The sequence below is a fragment of the Manis javanica genome, chromosome 4, assembly GCF_040802235.1.
Source record: "Manis javanica isolate MJ-LG chromosome 4, MJ_LKY, whole genome shotgun sequence".
Lineage (NCBI taxonomy): Eukaryota > Metazoa > Chordata > Mammalia > Pholidota > Manidae > Manis > Manis javanica.
The window spans coordinates 810,651-833,772 of record NC_133159.1 but is presented as its reverse complement, the minus strand read 5'-3'; the positions used below and the strand labels follow the sequence as shown (position 1 = coordinate 833,772).

Below are 23,122 nucleotides of genomic sequence, written 5' to 3'. Positions count from 1 at the left end.
GCCTAGGCTGCCTAACTGGTTTTCCTGGTTTCACTGGAGATGGCTGGTAATTGTAGGTCTGCTTTGGTTATGTAGCTGTATTCCTATTATGTTAATGTGTGTACACAATTTAATTAGTAATTTAAAACCTATACATGCTTATGTTACACTACAAGAAGATATGTCAAAGAAATAATCAGTCCTCCCATGTTTTCTTCCGTCTGCTACCTCTATAGCTTCTCTTCTTCCTTCATAATTACAACCCCTAAGTAGAATTTGTGCCTCATATTGAAATTACCGAGTATCATAATTCTTCCAAGTGGTAAAGATACCTCAAGACAAATGCTGGGCATAGAAGCCACAGGGCATAAATCTGCAAAAAAGTAAAAAGCTAACCTTTTCAAACAATATGGCTTCTCTCTCACTTACCAACTTTACATCTCCCTGTATGGCCCCGGAAGATGACTGGTTAGCCAGAGACGGGTAAGATTCCTCAAGGGAGGAGCAACCTAAGACAGGCACAGTTGCAGGGGGGCCATCAGGTGAGAAATTGGGGATCAACAGAGGTGAGGCTTAGAACCTCAGCCCCCCTGTTTTGATAGAAATCTTCTGCATCCGTGGATGTTTTGTTGCCCTTGTCTAGCTTGGATTAATACTTAGGCTATAGGCACACACCTGATCATCTACATTTGCCCTCTTATAGCACTAAACTATGTTTTCTACCTTTATCTTGCATCTACCTACCACTTCAGCATTTTATTAAAAAATAATAATAATAATAACAATAATAAGGGAGAAATGTGGGATTCACATATAAAGCAAGTATAAAAATCAAACAAATAATCATAATTGACCTGATTGTTTATAGTTCATGATGCATGATCAAAACCTAAAGTTTCTGTGATGACTGCCCTTGCAGTGTTCACCATGTAAGAACTTATTCACTATGTAAGAATTCGTTCTCCATGTAAGAACTTGTTTGTTATGCTTCAGAAGACTGGAGACTGTTGAGAATCAGGCTTGGGGTTGATTAATGATTGTGCATTGAGTCCCCTATACAGAATTTTATTGTTGTTAACAACCATTTGATCAATAAATATGAGAATATGAGAGATGCCCTCTCAAAAAAAAAAAAAAAGCAAGACCCATCTATATTCTGCTTACAAGAAACTCACCTCAAACCCAAAGACATGCACAGACTAAAAGTCAAGGGATGGAAAAAGATATTCCATGCAAACAGGGAGAAAAAAAAGCAGGTGTTGCAGTACTCATATCAGACAAAATAGACTTCAAAACAAAGAAAGTCACAAGAGATAAAGAAGGACATTACATAATGATAAAGGGGTCAGTCCAACAAGCGGATATAACCATTATAAATATATATGCACCCAACACGGGAGCAGCAGCGTATGTGAAACAAATACTAACAAAACTAAAGAAGGAAATAGAATGAAATGCATTCATTTTAGACATCAACACACCACTCACTCCAAAGGACAGATCCACCAGACAGAAAATAAGTAGGGACACAGAGGCACTGAACAACACACTAGAACAGATGGACCTAATAGACATCTACAGAACTCTACATCCAAAAGCAACAGGATACACATTCTTCTCCAGTGCACATGGAACATTCTCCAGAATAGACCACATACTAGGCCACTAAAAGAGCCTCAGTTAATTCAAAAAGATTGAAATTCTACCAACCAACTTTTCAGACCACAAAGGAATAAAACTAGAACTAAATTGTACAAAGAAAGCAAAAAGGCCCATAAACACATGGAGTCTTAACAACCTGCTCCTAAATAATCAATGGATCAATGACCAAATTAAAATAGAGATCAAGCAATATATGGAAACAAATGACAATGACAACACAAATCCCCAACTTCTGTGGGATGCAGCAAAAGTAGTCTTAAGAGGAAAGTATATAGCAATCCAAGCATTTAAAGAAGGAAGAACAATCCCAAATGAATAGTCTAATGTCACAGTTATCGAAATTTGAAAAAGAACAAATGAGGCCTAAAGTTAGCAGAAGGAGGGACATAATAGAGATGAGAGAAGAAATAAATAAAATTGAGAAGAATAAAACGATAGAAAAAAAATGAATGAAACCAAGAGCTGGTTCTTTGAGAAAATAAACAATATAGATAAGCCTCTAGACAGACTTATTAAGAGAAAAAGACAATCAACACACATCAACAGAATCAGAAACGAGAAAGGAAAAATCACGACAGACCCCATAGAAATACAAAGAATTATTAGAGAATACTATGAAAATCTATATGCTAAGAAGCTGGAAAACCTAGAAGAAATGGACAACTTCTTAGAAAAATACAACCTTCCAAGTCTGACCAAGGAAGAAACACAAAATCTAAACAGACCAATTACCAGCAAAGAAATTGAAGCAGTAATCAAAAAACTACCCAGGAACAAAACCGCCAGGCCAGATAGATTTACCTCGGAATTTTATCAGATGTACAGAGAAGACCTATACCCATTCTCCTTAATGTTTTCCAAAAAATAGAAGAGGAAGGAATACTCCCAAACTCATTCTATGAAGCTAACATCACCCTAATACCAAAACCAGGCAAAGACCCCAACAAAAAAGAAAACTACAGACCAATATCCCTGATGAACTTAGATGCAAAAATACTCAACAAAATATTAGCAAACCGAATTCAAAAATACATCAAAAGGATCATACACCAAGACCAAGTGGGATTCATCCCAGGGATGCAAGGATGGTACAACATTCAAAAATCCATCATCATCATCCACCACATCAACAAAAAGAAGGACAAAAACCACATGATCATCTCCATAGATGCTGAAAAAGCATTCGACAAAATTCAACATTCATTCATGATAAAAACTCTCAACAGAATGGGCATAGAGGGCAAGTACCTCAACATAATAAAGGCCATATATGACAAACCCACAGCCAACATCATACTGAACAGTGAGAGGCTGAAAGCTTTTCCTCTGAGATTGGGAACAAGACAGGGATGCCCACTCTCCCCACTGTTATTCAACATAGTACTGGAGGTCCTAGCCACGGCAATTAGACAAAACAAAGAAATACAAGGAATCCAGATTGGTAAAGAAGAAGTCAAACTGTCACTATTTGCAGATGACATGATATTGTACATAAAAAACCCTAAAGACTCCACTCCAAAACTACTAGAACTAATATTGAAATTCAGCAAAGTTGCAGGATACAAAATTAACACACAGAAATCTGTGGCTTTCCTGTACACTAACAATGAACTAAGAGAAAGAGAAATCAGGAAAGCAATTCCATTCACAATAGCATCAAAAAGAATAAAATACCTAGGAATGAACCTAACCAAGGACGTGAAAGACCTATACCCTGAAAACTACAAGACCACTCTTAAGAGAAATTAAAGAGGACACTAACAAATGTAAACTCATCCCATGCTCCTGGTTAGGAAGAATTAATACCATCAAAGTGGCCATCCTGCCCAAAGCAATATACAGATTTGATGCAATCCCTATCAAATTACCAACAGCATTCTTCAATGAACTGGAACAAATAGTTCAAAAATTCATATGGAACCACCAAAGGCCCCTAATAGCCAAAGCAATCCGGAGAAGGAAGAATAAAGTGGGGGGGGATCTCACTCCCCAACTTCAAGCTCTACTACAAAGCCACAGTAATCAAGACAATTTGGTACTGGCACAAGAACAGACCCACAGACCAGTGGAACAGAACAGAGACTCCAAACATTAACCCAAACATATATGGTCAATTAATATTCGATAAAGGAGCCATGGACATACAATGGGGAAATGACAGTCTCTTCAACAGATGGTGCTGGCAAAACTGGACAGCTACATGTAAGAGAATGAAACTGGATCACTGTCTAACCCCATACACAAAAGTAAATTCGAAATGGATCAAAGACTTGAACGTAAGTCATGAAACCATAAAACTCTTAGAAAAAATCATAGGCAAAAAATCTCTTAGACATAAACATGAGTGACCTCTTCTTGAACATATCTCCCTAGGCAAGGGAAACAAAAGCAAAAATGAACAAGTGGGACTATATCAATCTGAAAAGCATCTGTAGAACAAAGGACACCATCAATAGAATAAAAAGGTATTCTACAGTATGGGAGAACATATTCATAAATGACAGATCTGATAAAGGGTTGACATCCAAAATATATAAAGAGCTCACACACATCAACAAACAAAAAGCAAATAATCCAATTAAAAATGGGCAGAGGAGCTGAATAGACAGTTCTCCAAAGAAGAAATTCAGATGGCCAACAAACACATGAGAAGATGCTCCACATCACTTGTCATCAGAAATGCAAATTAAAACCACAATGAGATATCACCTCACACCAGTTAGGATGACCACCATCCAAAAGACAAACAACAACAAATGTTGGCGAGGTTGTGGAGAAAGGGGAACCCTCCTACACTGTGTATATGTATGTGGTACATATACACAGTGGAATATTACACAGCTGTAAGAAAAAAACAGATCCTACCATTTGCAACAACATGGATGGAGCTAGAGGGTATTATGCTCAGTGAAATAAGCCAGGTGGAGAAAGACAAGTACCAAATGATTTCACTCATATGTGGAGTATAAGAACAAAGGAAAACTGAAGGAACAAATCAGCAGCAGAATCACAGAACCCACGAATGGACTAACAGTTACCAAAGGGAAAGGGACTGGGGAGGATGGGTGGGAAGGGAGGGATAAGGGCGGAGAAAAGCAAGGGGTCTTTATGATTAGCATGTATAGTGTGTGGGGGGGCACGGGGAGGGCTGTGCAACACAGAAGACAAGCAGTGATTTTATGGCATCTTACTGTGCTGATGGACAGTGACTGTGAAGACGTATGTGGGGGGGGCTTGTTGAAGGGGGGAGCCTAGTAAACATATGTCCTTCATGTAATTGTAGATTAATGATACCAAAATAAGAAAATTAAAAAAAAATCAATAAGTTGGGGATATCGCTCCCCAACTTCAAACTCTACTACAAAGCCACAGTAATCAAGAAAATTTGGTACTGGCCCAAAAACAGCCACAGACCAGTGGAACAGAATAGAGAATCCAGACATTAACCCAAACATATATGGTCAATTAATATACGACAAAGGAGCCATGGACATACAATGGGGAAATGACAGTCTCTTCAACAGATGGTGCTGGCAAAACTGGACAGCTACATGTAGGAGAATGAAACTGGATCACTGTCTAACCCCATACACAAAAGTAAATTCAAAATGAATCATAGACCTGAATGTAAGTCATGAAACTATAAAACTCTAGAAAAAAACATAGGCAAAAAATCTCTTGGACATAAACATGAATGACTTCTTCATGAACATATCTCCCTGGGCAAGGGAAACAAAAGCAAAAATGAACAAGTGGGACTATATCAAGCTGAAAAGCTTCTGTACAGGAAAGGACACCATCAATAGAACCAAAAGGCATCCTACAGTATGGGAGAATATATTCATAAATGACAGATCTGATAAAGGGTTGACATCCAAAATATATAAAGAGCTCATGCGCTTGAACAAACAAAAAGCGAACAGTCCAATTAAAAAACAGGCAGAGGAGCTTAACAGACAGTTCTCCAAAGAAGAAATTCACATGAAAAGATGCTCCACATTGCTAGTCATCAGAGAAATGCAAATTAAAACCACAATGAGATATTACCTCACACCAGTTAGGATGGCCACCATCCAAAAGACAAACAATAGCAAATGTTGGCGAGGGTGTGGAGAAAGGGGAACCCTCCTACACTGCTGGTGGGAATGTAAATTAGTTCAATCATTGTGGAAAACAGTATGCAGGTTCCCTCATAAAGCTCAAAATAGACACACCATTTGACCCAGGAATCCCACTTCTAGGAATTTACCCTAAGAGTGCAGCAGCCCAGTTTGAAAAAGACAGATGCACCCCTATGTTTATCGCAGCACTATTTACAATAGCCAAGAAATGGAAGCAACCTAAGTGTCCATCAGTAGATGAATGGATAAAGAAGATGTGGTACACATACACAATGGAATATTACTCAGCCATAAAAAGAAAACAAATCCTACCATTTGCAACAACATGGATGGAGCTGGAGGGTATTATGCTCAGTGAAATAAGCCAGGCAGAGAAAGACAAGTACCGAATGATTTCACTCATATGTGGAGCATAAGAACAAAGGAAATACTGAAAGAACAAAACAGCAGCAGAATCACAGAATCCAAGAAAGGACTAACAGTTACCAAAGGGAAAGGGACTGGGGAGGGTGGGTGGGAAGGGAACGATAAGGAGGGTGGAGAAGAAAGGGGGCCTTACAATTAGCATGTATATTGTGGGGGGGGGCACGGGGAGGGCTGTGCAACACAGAGAAGTAGTGATTGTACAGCATCTTACTACGCTGATGGACAGTGACTGTAATGGGGTTTGTTGGGGGGACTTGGTAAAGGGGGGAGTCTAGTAAACATAATGTTCCTCATGTAATTGTATATTAATAATGCCAAAAAAACATGTATTAAGAAAATACAGATAAAAAGCAGAGTATAATGTAATCACTTGGCTCCAACATTTACAGAATTTTGCCAGTTTTTAAAAATCTCCTCTCCTCTTTTCCCTGTCCCTCCATTTCAAAGCAAATCCTAGGGTTGCGTCTTCACTTAGAAGTAAGAAGTATTTCTAGCAGTGAAGGACTTGAGTCCTGTTAGGACGCTGAACAAAAAGGTCAGCAACCCCTCCCTCCATGTCATCGAATACCCATATTCAGATTTTCTCTAGGTAGTCTGTACATATTGAATAAAGATCCAAAGTCTCTAACATTTTTGAAGACTATTTTAATGGAAAATGAAATATGTACAAAATTTTAACGAATAGTTTGAGAGACTCCATCACCAAACCAGAGCAGTCAGCAGCTTGCAGCCAATCTTGTGTTGTGCACCCTCACCTGCTTCCCTCCTCGTTGGTTGTTCTGAAGCCGTTCTCAGACAGTGTGGTACTCTCAAGCATGTCAGCATATACCTTTAAGGGCTGGGAAGGCCGTGGCGGGGGGTGGGGTCCACCTGCTTCAGCAGTGCCACCTGTACAGACATGGGGTCCTTGCCCTGTGGCCCCGTGCTATTCATGTGATGTTGGAACAGTGTGCAGGATGCGGGGCTCCGCACTTTGTGCTTGCAGTGTGGATCCACACTGCCTTGGTTTTGTAGATTAACTCAGACTGGGGAAATAAAAGGAGAAAAGCCGGTGAAATAGGCTTGAGTTCCCCGTGTAAACTCCTTCGAGTGCCACTTCGTCTCAGAGGTGAGGCGTGGTGCTGGTGCAGCTGAGCCGTCAGGAGGCTCCTTCCCCTGGTGGCACTGGATGCTCAGCGTAGGGCTAGTTTAGGCTTAGGACCTCAGAGGTGCCGCTGCCAAGTCCCAGCCCAGGTGGCCCAAGGACGTGCCCCCCGTGGCTGACGTCTGGGAGCCACACTGGGTGCCTTGCAGCTGCTTCTGGAAAGGTGTGCCTTGCCGGTTAATCACTGGAAGGAAGCTGACGGAGCATGTCCAGCTGTCACGTGGGATCTATATTTCGATCCTGTGATGTAGGTAACACCATTTCCACTTTGCAGTAAACAGACCAGAGTGAAAAGTGATTTGGTGAAAGTTACTTTCCTTGCTTGTATTGTGGCAAAGCCAGAACTTGAAATTCTTCTTTATACCATCTCCCCATACTGTCATTAGCAGACTTGAGCCTGAGTCTTGTTGCTGTGGCTGCAAGGACACACCGAAGTGCCCTTGACTAGAGGGCATGTGCTACAGTTATCATCAAGTAATGGGTGCCTCCGGAGGCACATTACATTGCAAATGTGAAATATTTGGATAACAAAATTGTGTTAACTCTTGGATTGACGAAGATGTTGGATATAATCCAAAGTAGGGCCACGTCACTTCACATACTTGCTTTTAAGTTTTTTAAGTTTCTGTGAAAAGTATTTCCAACACAGAAGTCTGAATGAAAGCTGATGGCAGATGTGGGTCATAGAGGAGGACACGCAGGCTCTCCATGGCCCTGTCTTACTGGATTAAACCATGACCGTGCTGAGTCAGCATGGTCAGAGCTTACCTGTGGCTTTGGCCCGAGGAGAGAAGGAACCCAGGCCGTGTAAACCTGATGGTGGGGTTTCCAGAAGGCTTTGGGGGACTAAGGATAGTGAAGAGAAAAGCAAGCAAGGTGATTAAATGTAAGTAAAGCTTTAAAGTGTACGTTCATTTTAAAATTATTAAAGTAGTATAAACTGTGTTACCACATGGGAAATGAAAAGAAAGATAAGACCAGTGATTCCAAGTAAAATGCTTTTAGTCTTTTTTAAATGTCGCTTTTAAAACCAATTATGTTTTTCTAAAATAGCCAAAATGACTACACACAAATTTATTTTTCATTTGCCATATGACAGGCATTTTTCTGGGTTTTTATATTGGCTTCGTTACTGTTCTTAGAGATGTTACAGTTCCTCCAGTAAGACATTAACATCAGCTAGCTGTTTTTTAAACTGAAAAGTACAAATTTAAAAGTGTGAATGCTTCTTGGTTCCAGAGCTGGAATAACCTGTTAACTTTTTTGAAAAAAGAAAAAATTAGCTCACACTATGCCTTTGTTTATTCAGAAATAACCACCATTAACATTTTCTTGTGTGTATGAAGATTGCTTATGTTAGATAGATATCTGCGCTTTCTGTATACACAAAAAAGTACACATCATCACTTTATACACTGTTCTGTACCTTGTTCATTTCATTTACTGCATCTTCTCCAAAGAGCATGTGGAGTGAACTTCTTTGTGGGAATAGAAAGGTTTTTGTCTGCTGTCAGTTGTTCTCTGTGTTGGGGCACCGGGCTCCTTGTCTGTGGGGTGCTGGTTTCTCCTGGGGGACAGCAGTGGCCTGGATTTCTGTGACAGTAGCACTGTCCCAGCTCCCCACACCCAGCCTGTGGGCCGGCTCAGGGCCTGTGTGCTCAGGGTGAAGGGGGCATCCTTCTTTGCTTGTGTGCGCCCCCACATCCTGGTGGCCCCGGACCGTGCCGCTCAGGGTGAAGCCCACATGCCCACCAGGTGACAGAGAGGCCATCATGCCGGACACCCTGGCTGTCCCTTCACCAATGTAAGTCTGTCCGTAAAATCCTCTTTTCCAGATTTGGTTTTAGAAAATACACCTCTGACTTGGAGATTAGAGAGTATAATTAAAGCAGTTAAGGGTCTGGTAGGTTTCTCTGTCTTACCAGACCATCTACACAGATTAGACAGGATCTTACAGGACACTATTTTTATTACTAGTAGAAATAGGAATACCGTTTTTCTTAAAAATTAACAAATGTGGATTTTGAGTCCCTTGAGACTCAAATGTGGGCACTGATTATAGAGGGACCTATAATCAAAAAGCGATACTGATTTATGCTGTCTGCTGATGGGAGAGAAATAGATCTGGTTTTGTTCCCTTCTCATCATTGAAGATTACAGTCACCAAGTGTTGGTGTTATTCTGAAATTTTGTGCAGTGACAGAGTAAAGTGGAACTTCTCATTTTAAAGATACTTAGGTTTTCCATAAATTCATTTCTCCAGTTTAAAGCAATACCGGTGGGTGATTATCACATACATATTTTTAAAAAAAGCTAAATAAAGGAAATACTTAAATCTAAGATCTCAGAAGTTACCCACTGAATATTGGAATTGACGTCTTTAAGGCAAGACCCAGAAGGTGCTCCCTCTTGACCAAATGGACCTGAAGAACTAGTTTACTTTAAAACTTACCTTAGTTTTTTTTTTTTTATATATAAGATGGCATATACAGTAAAATGTACAAATTTCAATGTGTAGCTTGGTAACTTTTGACATGTGGTAAGTGAATTAAAAGTTGTATGTGATTAAAATTGAATTTGGCCCCTAATGACTCCTGACTCCCTTAGCTGTTACATTCTTCTCACTGACCTTGGGAGGGTTGAATGAGGTAGCTTCTTCACAGATTAAGAATAATTCTCTCATGTTGGGGGTTGGGGTGAAAGAATGCCAGCTCTGCAGTTAGCTGCGTGATCAAGTGTGATCACATGAAATACAGGGTGTGCCAGTCTGCTGCCTGGGCCAGCAGAAAGGATGCAGGGCTGTGCATGAGCTCAGACAACACAGCACAGCCTCTATTTTAAGAATTACTTTGTATTCTCTTGGCACTGTTATTATTTAACATGTTAATATTCATGGATCACACTCCTTAGAGTTTATGCGTGAAGAGTGGAGAATTCACCCTGCCCTGGCCTGGGTAAGCGGCCTGCAGCACAGCCCCCCAAGGCTGGGAGCGTGCACCTTGTTCAGGGGCCCCAGTGGAGCCCTCTGCATGCTCACAGCACCCAGGAAGTAGCTGCCCTTGGAAGTTCTGTCCTGGTCCAGAAGGGCCCTCAAACTCACTGGGTGTCGCCTTCCTAGAGGTCCGGGGCAGCACGCTGCCTCTACGGTGCTGCAGCTCACGGGCCCCACAGTCCTGCGGACTTCTCTGAGGGCAGCGCTGGCGACCTGACGCTCCCTCTGGAGGCCCCGCGCTCACCTCGCCCTGCCTGGCCTGCTGACCGAATGCGCTACATTGCAACGTGGGCCTGAGGGTGCAGGTGAGAGCAGGAACCCAGGACTCACTCATACTTCCGTAGTGTGCTTTTTAATGGGAAGGACGTTTTTGTTTTCATCAGTGAACGCACATCAAACATCCATAGTACATGCCATGGAAGGGTTTCTGTCAGTTCTTCTGTGCGGCACAGGGAAGCTCGTCCAGATGAGGAACTCTGCGGTCTGCTGCCTGGGTCTTGCGGATTGTTCCCCACATGTTTCAGTCTCAGGAAAATAAACTCAGGAAAATGAAAGTACTTATTAAATATCTCGTATCTGAGCTCTTGACCCTGTGACTTTTACACAAAATCTGTGATGGAAAGTTATCCCTGTGTATTCACATAGGTTACAGAGGCCCTTGTGTAAGCTGTGTGTGGGAGCTGATTGTGTTCCTAAGTGGTTGAAAGATGTTGGTGATATATCAGTATAAAAACTGTTGGTGATTCCGTCATCAGCTTTGTGGTGCGCGGTCGTATTTATGGCCGACTTCACAGCGATGTTCTTCGTCAGAAGTGCAGCCTCCACCGCGACATACCCCTGGGAGATGAGTCTCTCTTCACAGGATGGATTTGTTTGGATAGTTCAGGAAGTGTCCCTCGGGGTGGGGCCTGAGTGGCCAGGTCTCCCCGTACTGAGCTTTATCTGGCCCCTACCTGCAAGGATCCTGGTGGAGAGCGCAGTGTCCCTGGAAGGGAGGCTGTGCCCTTTAGGGTTTTGCTCTGTGAGCCTCTGGCACCTGGGTGTCACAGCATGGCTTTGCGGCCCTGACCACTGTACCCCATTTCCTGGCCTAACTGCCCCCAGGGGACCGGGTGGGCACGGCTCTAGTGTCCCTTTTAGGTGCTTGGTGAGACCCACATCATCATGGCAAGTGCTTCTTAACAGTCTCTTGTCTTTTCAGCCCAGCACCATCTTTTTGAGTAGTCTGTTAGACATCGTCCTTGTACAAAGCGAGTGAATTATAGTAATTATTAACCCAGCCCTTGGTAGACACCCTGTGAGTTCTCATGAATGCTGAAGAAAGATGCTCTGATTTGTAGTGAAACTGCAGCTCTCAAAATTTCAGTTTCCTTTTCATTAAATTACCCAGTCATTATTTATTAACTCTTGGTGCTTGAATTTGTTTCAGATCTCAGACTCGTTGAGGCCGCACTGAAGAGTGCCGGGGTCTGAAGATGAGTGAGCTCGACCAGCTGCGGCAGGAGGCCGAGCAGCTTAAAAACCAAATCAGAGTGCGTACCGCATCCCTTTAGTTTTTGCTATTCATTTGGATTTTGGGTTGGGTGCTATCTGTTTGGGGAAAGATGGGCTACAGAATAATCCAGTCAGTGTTTTGCCTTGAAATTGAACTTAATTGGCCCACGATGTACTGCTTCTAGAATCAGGTATTTGGCCTGCTACGTTACTTTCAGGATTTTGTTTTCTAATCTGTTGTTATTTGAGTGTGCTACAGGGTTCCCATAGAAGGAACGGACGTCTTCTGTACCTTTTTCTTAGTCTTGGAAATTAGCTTCATGACATCCTTTGTCCCTGTATGAAGTGGCGTCTGCCTGTGACCCTGTGCTCAGTGGAGGACAGGGACTTGTTCAGAAGAAGCATGAACAACAGCAAACAGTGTTCTGGGCACGTCTGACTCCTAGTTTTGAAAAGTGGTGTTCCTGGGGGTGGCTCCTGGACTCTACCCCTTTTGATAGGCTTTGAAGACAAAAAGCCGTGCATAGCTGAATGGCCCTGTACAGCGAGCCACTTCACCGCATTCTGACACATTAAATGCCAGTCTGCCACTGGTGCATAATGGTGTGTTGCAAAACCCTGAATTTCCAAAAAGGGAGGCAGCGTTGGTCTGAAGGAGTTAGTTCTACTGTCCTCCAGGTTCCAGAGGTGGCGCAGTGGTTCAGTGCCCCCTGAGGAGCACGGACCACAGGTAGCTGTCTGTGTTCCCAGCCTGCTGGTAGGGGGAGCAGGAGGCGAGGCAGCCTGGGCAGGGCGCCACGGCCTCACTCCGCGTGCTGGCGTGCGTCCACTGGGGGCAGGAGCTCGCTCTCCGATGGGTGGTTGGGTTTGTCCATGATTCTGAGCCGCCCCTCAGACCATCGTTTCACATCACATAGCTGAACACCAGGGTTTTTCCTGAGTCCACTGTAGGGTGGAACCTGGTCACTTCCTTTTGAATAGCTGGCTAGATGTTCAGAGCCTGGTGATCATTGGAGACTGAAGCACCGGCACCATTCTGACGACCATTTATTGAACTCCAGAAAAGATCGTGCAGTTACCTGGGATCTATGGCCAAAAAGGAAACATGTTCTCTTACTGTAAGAATTTCAAATCTTTACATTTAAAATATCTGAAGCTCAACAAAAATGAGGGGGACTTAGTGTCAGACAGGTTTGCTGCCATCAGACTTGTATATGTCTGTTGACCCTCCAGAATATAGAAATAAGAATTTTGTTATCCTAACAACTATCAGTTGTTCACAAGTTGTTCCTAAATAGTGGATTCTGTTCATAGCAGATGAGGAAAGTTTGTATGGCAGAAGTGAAAGACATCCAAATTTGGGGAAAAAGTGAAAGCTGGAAGTCAGTGCTGCATCTCTCCCCATTTTTTAGTCCCGGTTACCCCGTAGGATGTGGGAGTCCTCTTCCTCCCAGACAGTGGCGCTGTCCTGTGAGCCATATGCAGAATTTTTAAAAGTTAAAAAAAAAAAAAAAAAACACGGTAGAACCAATTTTTAACAAACTGTACCTGAACCAGTATATCTAAAAACATGTAATTAATAAATCCTTCTAATTTTCCATCCTTACTTTGGTACTAAGTCCTGGGGATTCCGTGTGTCCAGCATGGAATGGCCCACCTCATGTGTTCCTGCGTTTCACGGGGCTCTGACTCCCGGCTCACTGTCCCAGGGGGCAGCCCAGCACACAGCCCTCTCAACACCCGTCCCCACAGGCTTTGTCTCTGAAGCCAGGCACCGTGCTGTGTCCTGGCACAACACGGGTGGCAGCAGCTGTTTGAGCCCATTATGCCAGATGGGGAGGGAAGACTTTTCTTTTAAATATGGGTAAAACACCCTTTTTCTGAAAGACCCAAGGAACTGTGCTTGTTAAGGGATGCAGGGCGTGGTGGGATGGCACGGGAGTGACCCTAGCAGGGCTGCCTTCCTCCTGGGTTGTTTTCAAACTGAAACACCCCGAAGGACTGTCCCATCCTACTTTTGATTATGTTTGTGAGGGAATACGGGTTCTCAGACAGGCGCTGAATGAAACACGGCCTGTCTTAAAATGCATGGGCTCACTGAGGGTCAGGACGAGCTCTGAGAAATGTGCTGGTGCACATTGTCCAAGAGCGACTGTGCCAGCGTGTGCAGGTGAGCAAGACACCCGGGACAGGCCCCCAGCACTGCTGCCCCACACCCGGGCCTAGCGGGGGGGGCTTCTGGGAAGAGGAGGGTGCAGCCTAGCTGTGCATTCCTCTGTGTTTGACAAGTACCCAAACAGGACAAGGAGCTGACATACCACGACCACTGGTGTGGGTCATTCAGCACATTATGAAATTTGTGTTAATCTTTGGACACTGACCAAGATGAAGTTGCTTAAGTTTCATGGTTTATTTTTTCCATTAAAAAAGAACTCTTGTTATTCTCCTTTTTTCTAAGGTATCATTGATAGACAATTAAATGAGCAACATTGTGGTTACTCGAGTCCTCCCATTATCAAGTCCCCGCCACATACCCCATTACAGTCACCATCCATCAGCGTAGTAAGATGCTACAGAGTCACTACTTACCTTCTTTGTGCTATACTGCCTTCCCCGTGGCCCCCCCTCCCCCGACAATATGCGTGCTAATCATAATGCCCCTTAATCTCCTTATCCCTCCCTCCCTTCCCAGCCACCCTCCCCAGTCCCTTTCCCTTTGGTAACTGTCAGTCCATTCTTGGGTTCTGTGATTCTGCTGCTGTTTTGTTCCTTCAGTTTTCCTTTGTTCTCATACTCCACAGAGGAGTGAAATCATTTGGTCCTTGTCTTTCTCCACCTCACCTGGCTTATTTCACTGAGCATAATACCCTCCAGCTCCATCCATGTTGTGGCAAATGGTAGGATTAGTTTTCTTCTTATGGCTGAATAATATTTCCATTGTGTGTATGTACCACATCTTCTTTATCCATTCATCTACTGATGGACACTTAGGGTGCTTCCATTTCTTGCCTATTGTAAATAGTGTTGCAATAAACATAGGGGTGTATATGTCTTTTTGAATCTGGGATCCTGTATTCTTAGGATAAATTCCTAGGAGTGGAATTCCTGGGTCAAATGGTATTTCTATTTTTAGGTTTTTAGTTTTTTGAGGAACGTCCATACTGCTTTCCACAGTGGTTGAACTAGCTTACATTCCCACCAGCAGTGTAGGAGGGTTCCCCTTTCTCCACATCCTCACCAGCATTTGTTATTGTTTGTCTTTTGGATGGTGGCCATCCTAACTGGTGTGAGGTGATATCTCAGTGTGGTTTTAATTTGCATTTCTCTGATGATTAGCGATGTGGAGCATCTTATCATGTGTCTGTTGGCCATCTGAATTTCTTGTTATTCTTTTTTAAAACTAAAAGCCATATATAATATCAAGGCTGGTATTTAGGTAAATATTAAACCCAGCACTTGGCAGACAGGATTCAGATGGAAAGCTTGCTACTCTAGGACTCCCCCACAACTTGCTCCTTATCCCAAATTTAGGTACTGGCATAGAAATACTTGGTTACCTAATTTTTGTTTTAATTACATAATTACCTAAGAATTCAGAAGAATGCCTTCTAATACTAACAGGATTAATTAAAGTTGAATTTGGAATCTAGATCTTTGGTACGTTTATATAGTAACAATCTCTTTGAATATATTTCCATCTTCTCAGTTGACAGATCTTGCCACTAGCTTCATGAAATAAAATTAATCAGCAGGGAGGCGTTTTGTCCCTAAGAGTGTTTCCCTAACACCCTGTACCCCCATACTCCAGTGTATGTAGACACTGTCATGGGGCCAGGGCCATTCTGAGAGCAGGTGGTCAGATGACTACATAAGGAAAATGATTCTTTTCTAGAAACTGTTGTAATTTCCTTTGAAATTATACCTGCCCTCAAATTTTGGCCCTTTTAAAGCTGTTGTATCATCTTCATAATGTATGGCTTTCCATTTGTGGAAAATAACATGAAGATTTCAAGACTTATTTTCTAATAATTGATCACTTAGACACAGTAAAAAAATCTCAGTTTGCTTTAGTATATCCCTTTGTAGTTCTTACCTGATTTGCAAGGTCACTTTATAGATGAGAAACAGATAATTGGATAGAGCGGCCAGAAGGTCTTCCCTGGATCTGACTGTCTTGGCTCCAGATGCTTTGCTCTGTCCCATAGAGTTTAGTGTTGGCAAGTGTTTGGCTTGACAGTGAAGTCCTCAGTTAGCAGGTCCAGGTGGGAGGTCCTCAGCACCCACAGCTCCTGAGCTGTTAGAGTGAGATGCATGCATGTGGGTCTGTGGGACAGCACAGAAGAGATAGTGCCCTGCTCTGCAGGCCTTGTGCACCCCGCTTCCAGTGTGGTCCTCCCAAATCGGGCTTGTTCCTGGGGTTGCAGGGGGTTGGGATGCTTAGATGAGATGATGTGCAGGCCTTGGACGTGCTTACATGTGACTTGTCCTGTGTCGTGTGACCTGGAGTACCCTGAGCTGCCTGGACAGTCCGCAGATGGCCCTGGGCTGTGTGTGTCAGAGGGGAGGACAGGATACTGCACTCTGTCTTTCCCTTTGACTCTGAGATAGGTGTGAGGACCCAGGACTGAATGGCTCTGAAATGTTACTAATTTCCTCTTTGTCATTATTTCCTAGGATGCTAGAAAAGCGTGTGCAGATGCAACTCTCTCTCAGGTAAGAACCGGTTTACACAGCCGCTTGCCTGGCGTAGAGCTTGGTGTGTGGTGGTGCCTACACTTGGCACCCCTGGGGTGAGCTCTGCTCCGGTCCTCTCTGCCTCTGCGTGGGGGGATGTAAAAGCTTGAGGCATGTTTATCAGAATTCATTCTCACGCTAGACTTGGTTTTTTTAGATGAAGAATAAATACCTCAGAAGCCTTAAATCATTACTTACTATTACAGACATCAGAGTTGTAAAATATTACAGTCTTAAAATAATGTATTTTGAAGCTCCTTTCCTTCAAAGTCTGCCTCAGAGCTTTCGTTTCTATTGCAGTTTGGCAGATCCTCAAAAAGTTAAACGTAAATCAAGACCCAGCAATTCTGCTTCTAGGCACTCACCCAGAAATCCCGCTAACTGGTGCACATCCCCAGCCGCCAGGGGTGGGAGCAGCCAGCACCCTGCCTGCAGGCGGGCGGGGCCTGTTCTGTGTGTGCAGTAGGGTGTGACTGTCGCTCCACCACGGGATGGCCCGTAGCCGCACCGCAGCAGGAGGGGCCTCGGAAACACCGCCCGGTGGCGGGCCAGACGCGAAGGGTCGGATGGCCCGTGGTTCCTTGCCGTCCCATGCAGAGCAGGCAGAGCCCCGGAGGCAGAAAGCCAAGTGGCTGCTGGGGGCTGGGTCCGGAATGGGGAGTGCCTGCTTGCGACTAGGGGGTTTCCTCTTGGGGTGATGGGATGTTCTGGAACCAGAGGGGTTAGTTACACAACAGTGTAAATAGATTAAATACTACTGAATTGTACACTTTAAAACAGTGAATTTACTTCTTAAAAATATTTTTTCATTCAAAGAATTGAACAGAAATGTGAAAAAAAAATACACTGACACTGAAGACATTATCTTGGTGCTTTAGGGGAATGTGCTTTCATTGGGTTTAAAAAGTAAGTTAAAGAAAAATTGTTCTGCATAGAATTACCTCAGTTTGAGTTCTCAGGTACCCTTGGACTCCACAGGTTTTAAACCCAGTTATTTATTCACTTAATTCCATTTGTCAGCCCAAAGTCTTGGGTATCAGCTTTTTAGCTGTGGGCGTGAGCTAGCAGGTTTCCACCTACAGCCCTGTGCCCTAAAGCTGCAGTGGTGTGGAGTAGATTCTAACAACCGTCCAGAGTAGCGCAGAGCCTGCGCACCATGAGCGGGCATCAGCGTGGGGCGGGGACTTGCTTGTGCTGAAGTGGATCCCCAAGGCCTGAGGGGTAGGTGGAGCTGGGCCTGGATGGACAGCTAGTGAGAAGGCGGGGACAGTGGGAGTGCTGCTGGGGGTGGGCCCCACTGCACACCTGCCCTAGAGGTGAGGGGAGAGGCAGGTCCTGGAGAGAAGGGGGAGCAGTGGCCTTGATGAGAGGAGGGGAGGTGGGGGTGCGCAGGGGCAGGCACGGCGAAGGCGAAGAGCTGCCTGGGTGATGGCAGGCATGGGGTGGACACACACAGCCAGTGAGTGGCAGGACCTTGGCAAGGATGGTGGACATGAAGGAGAACAGACCTCAGGGGCTACCTTTTTGTCCCAGAATATTAATTTGTAGTTTTATTTTTAAGATCACAAACAACATCGACCCAGTGGGAAGAATCCAGATGCGCACCAGGAGAACGCTGAGGGGGCACTTGGCCAAAATTTATGCCATGCATTGGGGCACGGATTCCAGGTGTGTGGGCGTGAGCTAAACAGTGCTTGACGCATTTAAGGATTGTTCTGTTTTTTTGGGAAAAGTGATCTGAACTCATTTGCTGTGATGTGTAAAGAAAAAAAAGAAGTTGCCTCAGCACTCTGGGCTGGCTAGGGTGGCATCCACAGGTGTGCGTGCACAGGTATATATGCACAGTGTGTGGCCACAGGTGTGCAGCCACAGGTGCACGTGCACAGGCGTTCCTCCCTCTACCCATCCCGGCTGGTGATGAGCTCCTGCCCCAGGAGGCTGCTCACTTAGCCCTGCTTTTCCTCCCCACCCTTGTTCTCCCAGCTCCTCTGCACAGCACCTCTGTGGCCTTGGGAGTTACCTGCCCCCTCTGCTGTGGCTCCTTGCCTTTCCAGCTGTCCACACAGCTTCTCGGCTCATACATACCCTCTTGTGCTTCAGGGCCCTGGCTCAGCGGTCACCAAACCCCAGCCTGTGCGGGTTTGGGGGGACAGCGTGTGCAGAGCATGGGTCTGCTGCTGGCTTCCTTTTTGGAGCCTGTGTCAGACACACAAGAACATGTGTCCCCACTGCTGTCACCATTCCCTCCCCTGGCCTGTTCCCACCTTCCTTTATCTGCTGTCCTAAAGAGAAAGTTCGCTTCATGGGCTCATTGTTTCTACTTTAAATCCCGCCCCTTGGTGGAGCTGCTTTTCCTCCAGGCAGAGCTCCCCTCTGTCTGCAGGGCTCCTCAGCCCCCTTACCCCCTTTTCATGGACGTGTACCTGCTCAGCACTCATTTCCTGCTCCTTGACAGGCTTCTGGAAAATATATCTCTCCTCTTCTACACCCAAGTAGCTAAATGAAGGCAGTGCGACTTTGTGACAACATGTTCTTTCAGATACCTAATTTGATTCTTCAGGTGTCTTTTTTGAGTAGCATTTTTTGTGTGTGTGTTTTAATTGTCAGGAATTTTCTGCGTGGTTTTCTCTTTGTTCCTGGAATTGTCTGCTTTAGAGTGTAAACAGCTATGGGACAAAATACTCTCTTTAGTTTGTTCTGTACAGTGTCCCATACAATCCCAAATGCAAATGAGAGCTGACTTAGAGCACTTTAATGATGGCAGTAATCAGAAAGAATTAAAGAAAGAAAACTGCCCTTACTAATCAGTCCACCATAGAATTATTATCAAAAGTAGATGGTAACAAAACAGTGTGTATTAGCTCTGAGGCTTTTCCTCCGTCTGCAGATCGGCGTCCTGACTAGTATTGTAGCTGGGCCCAGGCCCGCCCTGACCCGGTGCTCAGCCTCATAGCTGGCTTGGCTCCTTAAGTGATGCTGTAGCTGGCGAGTCTGGAAGGCTTCTCGTGGGGGTGACGTGTCCCTTGTGCCCTGGAGAGTGAATGGGGGCTCCAGGCAGCTGTGTTCAAGGCGCTAAGGCAGGTGTGTGGCTGGAGCACTGGAGATGAGGAGAAGGCCCAGGGTGAGGTGGAGGGCATGTGCTGGTTCCAAGCCAGGGTTCCCGATCACCACGTGCAAGTCTTCACGTCCATGTGGGTTGGGCGTGAAGTGTGCTTTAAAAGCCACAGGGCGTGAACGAACAGCACCAGATCAGGCGCAGTCCCCCTAAAGAAAGGGCAGCCTGGGGCTCCATGGGAGGCCGGCGGGGTTTGTGTTGGCCGCCTCCTCTTTCTTGGACAGGGCGGTTTGCGCATGGTCAGTGTCTCAAGCTGCTCCTCGCACCGGGCAGTCGTGTCTTGATGCCCTGACATGGGGGCTCTGTTTTACCACCGTAAACAAAAGAGAGGATGGTATCAGGGAGGACCTTTGCTATCTAGAGCCTTTCAGAGATCTTTTTTTCCAGATAGGCGTGTTTTCTGGATAGCCAAATTTTTGCCTCTTCAGAGTCCAAAGTGTTTTAAAGTTGTGCATGTACATTTTGCCTAAGCCATCTTCGTATTTCCTGCTGTCATAAGCAAAAGCTGTCACGCTGAGTTTTATTTCTCATGCTTCAGGCTCCAATCTGTGAATGCTCATTCCTTTGTCAGAGCTGTGTGAGTCACAGCCGCTCTCAGACCGTGCACTTTGAGAACTACAGGAGGCCCACAGTGAGAGGTGGTGGCATGCACGTGTTGGTGTATGTTGAGGATGCATCGGTGATATGGTATATCAGTGTATTATAATGTATTCATTTATACTTAAATTCTAGTTTTTACAACATTTGAGTCTCTTTCAGTCACACGAGTCAATTCTAAAGTCTGCTGAGGGCTTCTTATAACTGAGAGAAACGCAACTCAACCAGCTAGGCTGGAGAGCCCTCCTTCCTCTGAGTGAGTGAAGGGCCAGGGCATGTGCATCTGGACCCCTATTGGCCTCTGTTTTCAGTGTCCTGCAACCCGTGACTTCCTCCCTGGCTTTTGCCTCTGTGTCCTGTATGGGTGGCACCTCATCATAACTGATCTGTGAGCGGCTGAAAGCTCTAAGAGGCGGAGTGAACCCAGTTCATTATCCTGTCTGGGATTAAGAGGGGTGTCTTCTCTCACCTTCTGGCGGATCAGACAGCTTAACATTTCTCTAGCCCCAAGTCAGCAACTACTAAGCTCTCTGAGCAGGAGACCTTCCTAAAGGTGACCCTCCTAGAGGGAGAGCTTCCGTACATCGGCTCTGATGCTATGTTCGACGCCTGTGCTTGGAAGGGCCGGACACAAGTAGAGCAGCAGAGTGAACCTTACTCCATTATGTGGAAAGACTTTTAGGTGCCTAGTATGGTTACAACTTGAACCCAGATGCAGGAATTGAAGAAATGGCATCTGAAAAATAATAGGATCAGAGCCCGCACTTAGCTTAGGTCTGCAGTGGACTTCACAGCAGTGTTCTCCCTCCTCGCCAGATCCGCCGTTGACTCCTTGTCACGGAGTGTGTGTCAGGCACGCGGTGTGATGAGACCTGTCATTGTTTGCCATGGGGACATGTGTCTGCATAGAACTGACCAGAGCTTTCTCACCATTCCTCGAAGATGGCAGCTTTCTGAGGGACAGCTTTCCTTAAGAGACCTGAGCAGCTGTGGCCCTGAAATTCACTCTCCCCTACAGTCCCTTTGCCCCTGGTCCACTTCAGCTCTGCAGTGTCCCGCCTCGGTTCTGCAGATAGAAGCACAGTTCCCAGACTTACCAGCACGGTTGCCAGTGGCAAGAAGATACGTCATGAAAAAATGCAGGACTTCATCCCCTCTACTCGGCCAGGCAGTCATCCTGTAGGTTGCCATCCCCTCACAGAGCAAGTGGGAGGTACCCTCCCTAATGTTTGTAGGAGACCAGGACCCCAGTTTTTTTTCTTTTTTTGGTGAAAAATGTCTCAAATTTGGAATATCTAAAAGCTTATTATTCCTTTGCATGTAGACTTTGTGTCAGACACAACAGAAAATTATATTCTAAATATTTTCTGCAAGCTTTGGCTCTAGAAAGACCTATATGCCTATTGATTTATAATGAACAGAAAGTAAACAGAAGCAGTTTTGGCGAGCTGACCTGTCAGCTGAGCAGTGGGGTGGCTTCGGCGATCCGACCTTCACTCTGCACTGTTACCTGTGGGAGTCCCTTTTCATGCTGTCAAAAGTTGGCCTAACAGAGCTTTTTGTTTGTTTGTTTATAAATAAGCATGCTTTGTCTCAAGCACATGTAATGCTCAAAGTCCCTGGACTTTAGTTTTCAGGTGTCACTTGTATTGACAGGTCTGCTTTTGTATCCTCCCTCCAGGCTTCTAGTTAGCGCCTCACAGGACGGTAAACTTATCATCTGGGACAGCTACACCACAAACAAGGTAGGGGCTCAGAATCCCTTCCCTGAAAACCATTTGGAAAAGGTGGGTTTTTAAACTCTGGATTCACTTATGTAAATCTTTTGACACAGGAGAGGGAGGGGGATCACTGCGAACTTCATCTTTAGCATAAGGTGGTGTAGGTCAGATAGAAGCTGCGTCACGGGCTAGCGCGTCACTCATCTCCTTGACTGTGGGTTGCCATCCCCTCGCCGAGCAGGTGAGAGGTAGCTCCTCCCTGATGTTTGCAGGAGACCAGGACCCTAACTTTAGCTCAGTCTGGGGAGTTTCATATTTTATTTAAAAATGCAGAAATATAGCTTTTCATTTAGTTACTAGTTTTTTCAAGAGATAACCTAAAAGACATTGTATTTTGAAGTATAAATTTAATCTTTACAAAATGTAATCTGAGTTGTGTTGAATGAAAAACTATCATTAGTCCAAGCATACATAAAAGATCAAATTCAGTTGTATTTTACTGGAAAATATTAAGTGTATGAAGTTCTGTAGTATTTACAACATATCCGTCTAAAGCACATATCTACAGGTATGTGGTAAGATGAGTTACACAGTACCTGAAGTTTATCTTTCTGCAGTAAAAATACTTTGTTTTGTAATGAATTTATAACCATTTAGATAGACCGAGTAAATGTTTTCCTCTTAATGTATAATTCCAGTTAGGAAGCTACATTTTTACTTAGGTGCCCACAGAACTGTGAGTTGCAACTTCAATAAAACTGGCATGCAGGGCTTGATTTCTAATTAAATTATTACTAAAATGATTTTGGTTGTTACTGTGCTTTGTCCCTTCTATGCAGTGGGAGCTGAGGACTAGAAATAAAATCAGTATCAGAAATTAACAAGTTTGAGCTTGAGTATGTTTGCTTCGTCTGTGTTCTCTCATTTAGGTCCATGCCATCCCTCTGCGTTCCTCGTGGGTCATGACCTGTGCATATGCCCCTTCTGGCAACTATGTGGCCTGTGGTGGCCTGGATAACATTTGCTCCATTTACAATCTGAAAACTCGCGAAGGGAATGTGCGTGTGAGTCGTGAACTGGCTGGACACACAGGTACACATTCTCATCTGTGACCTCAGTCTTGTAGAAGCTATTTAC

General features: G+C 44.6%; 1 protein-coding gene across 1 annotated transcript in view; it reads left to right on the top strand.

Moving 5' to 3' along the window:
• The window catches only part of GNB1 (G protein subunit beta 1), a 74,500-nt gene that overhangs the window by 39,169 nt on the left and 12,209 nt on the right, over window positions 1-23,122 (top strand). The window contains exons 2-6 of the mRNA XM_036999578.2: window positions 11,754-11,856; window positions 16,493-16,531; window positions 18,114-18,220; window positions 21,946-22,009; window positions 22,915-23,077. Of these exons, the coding sequence (XP_036855473.1) occupies window positions 11,800-11,856; window positions 16,493-16,531; window positions 18,114-18,220; window positions 21,946-22,009; window positions 22,915-23,077 (430 nt within the window). The 5' untranslated portion in view covers window positions 11,754-11,799. The remainder of the gene's footprint in view (window positions 1-11,753; window positions 11,857-16,492; window positions 16,532-18,113; window positions 18,221-21,945; window positions 22,010-22,914; window positions 23,078-23,122) is intronic.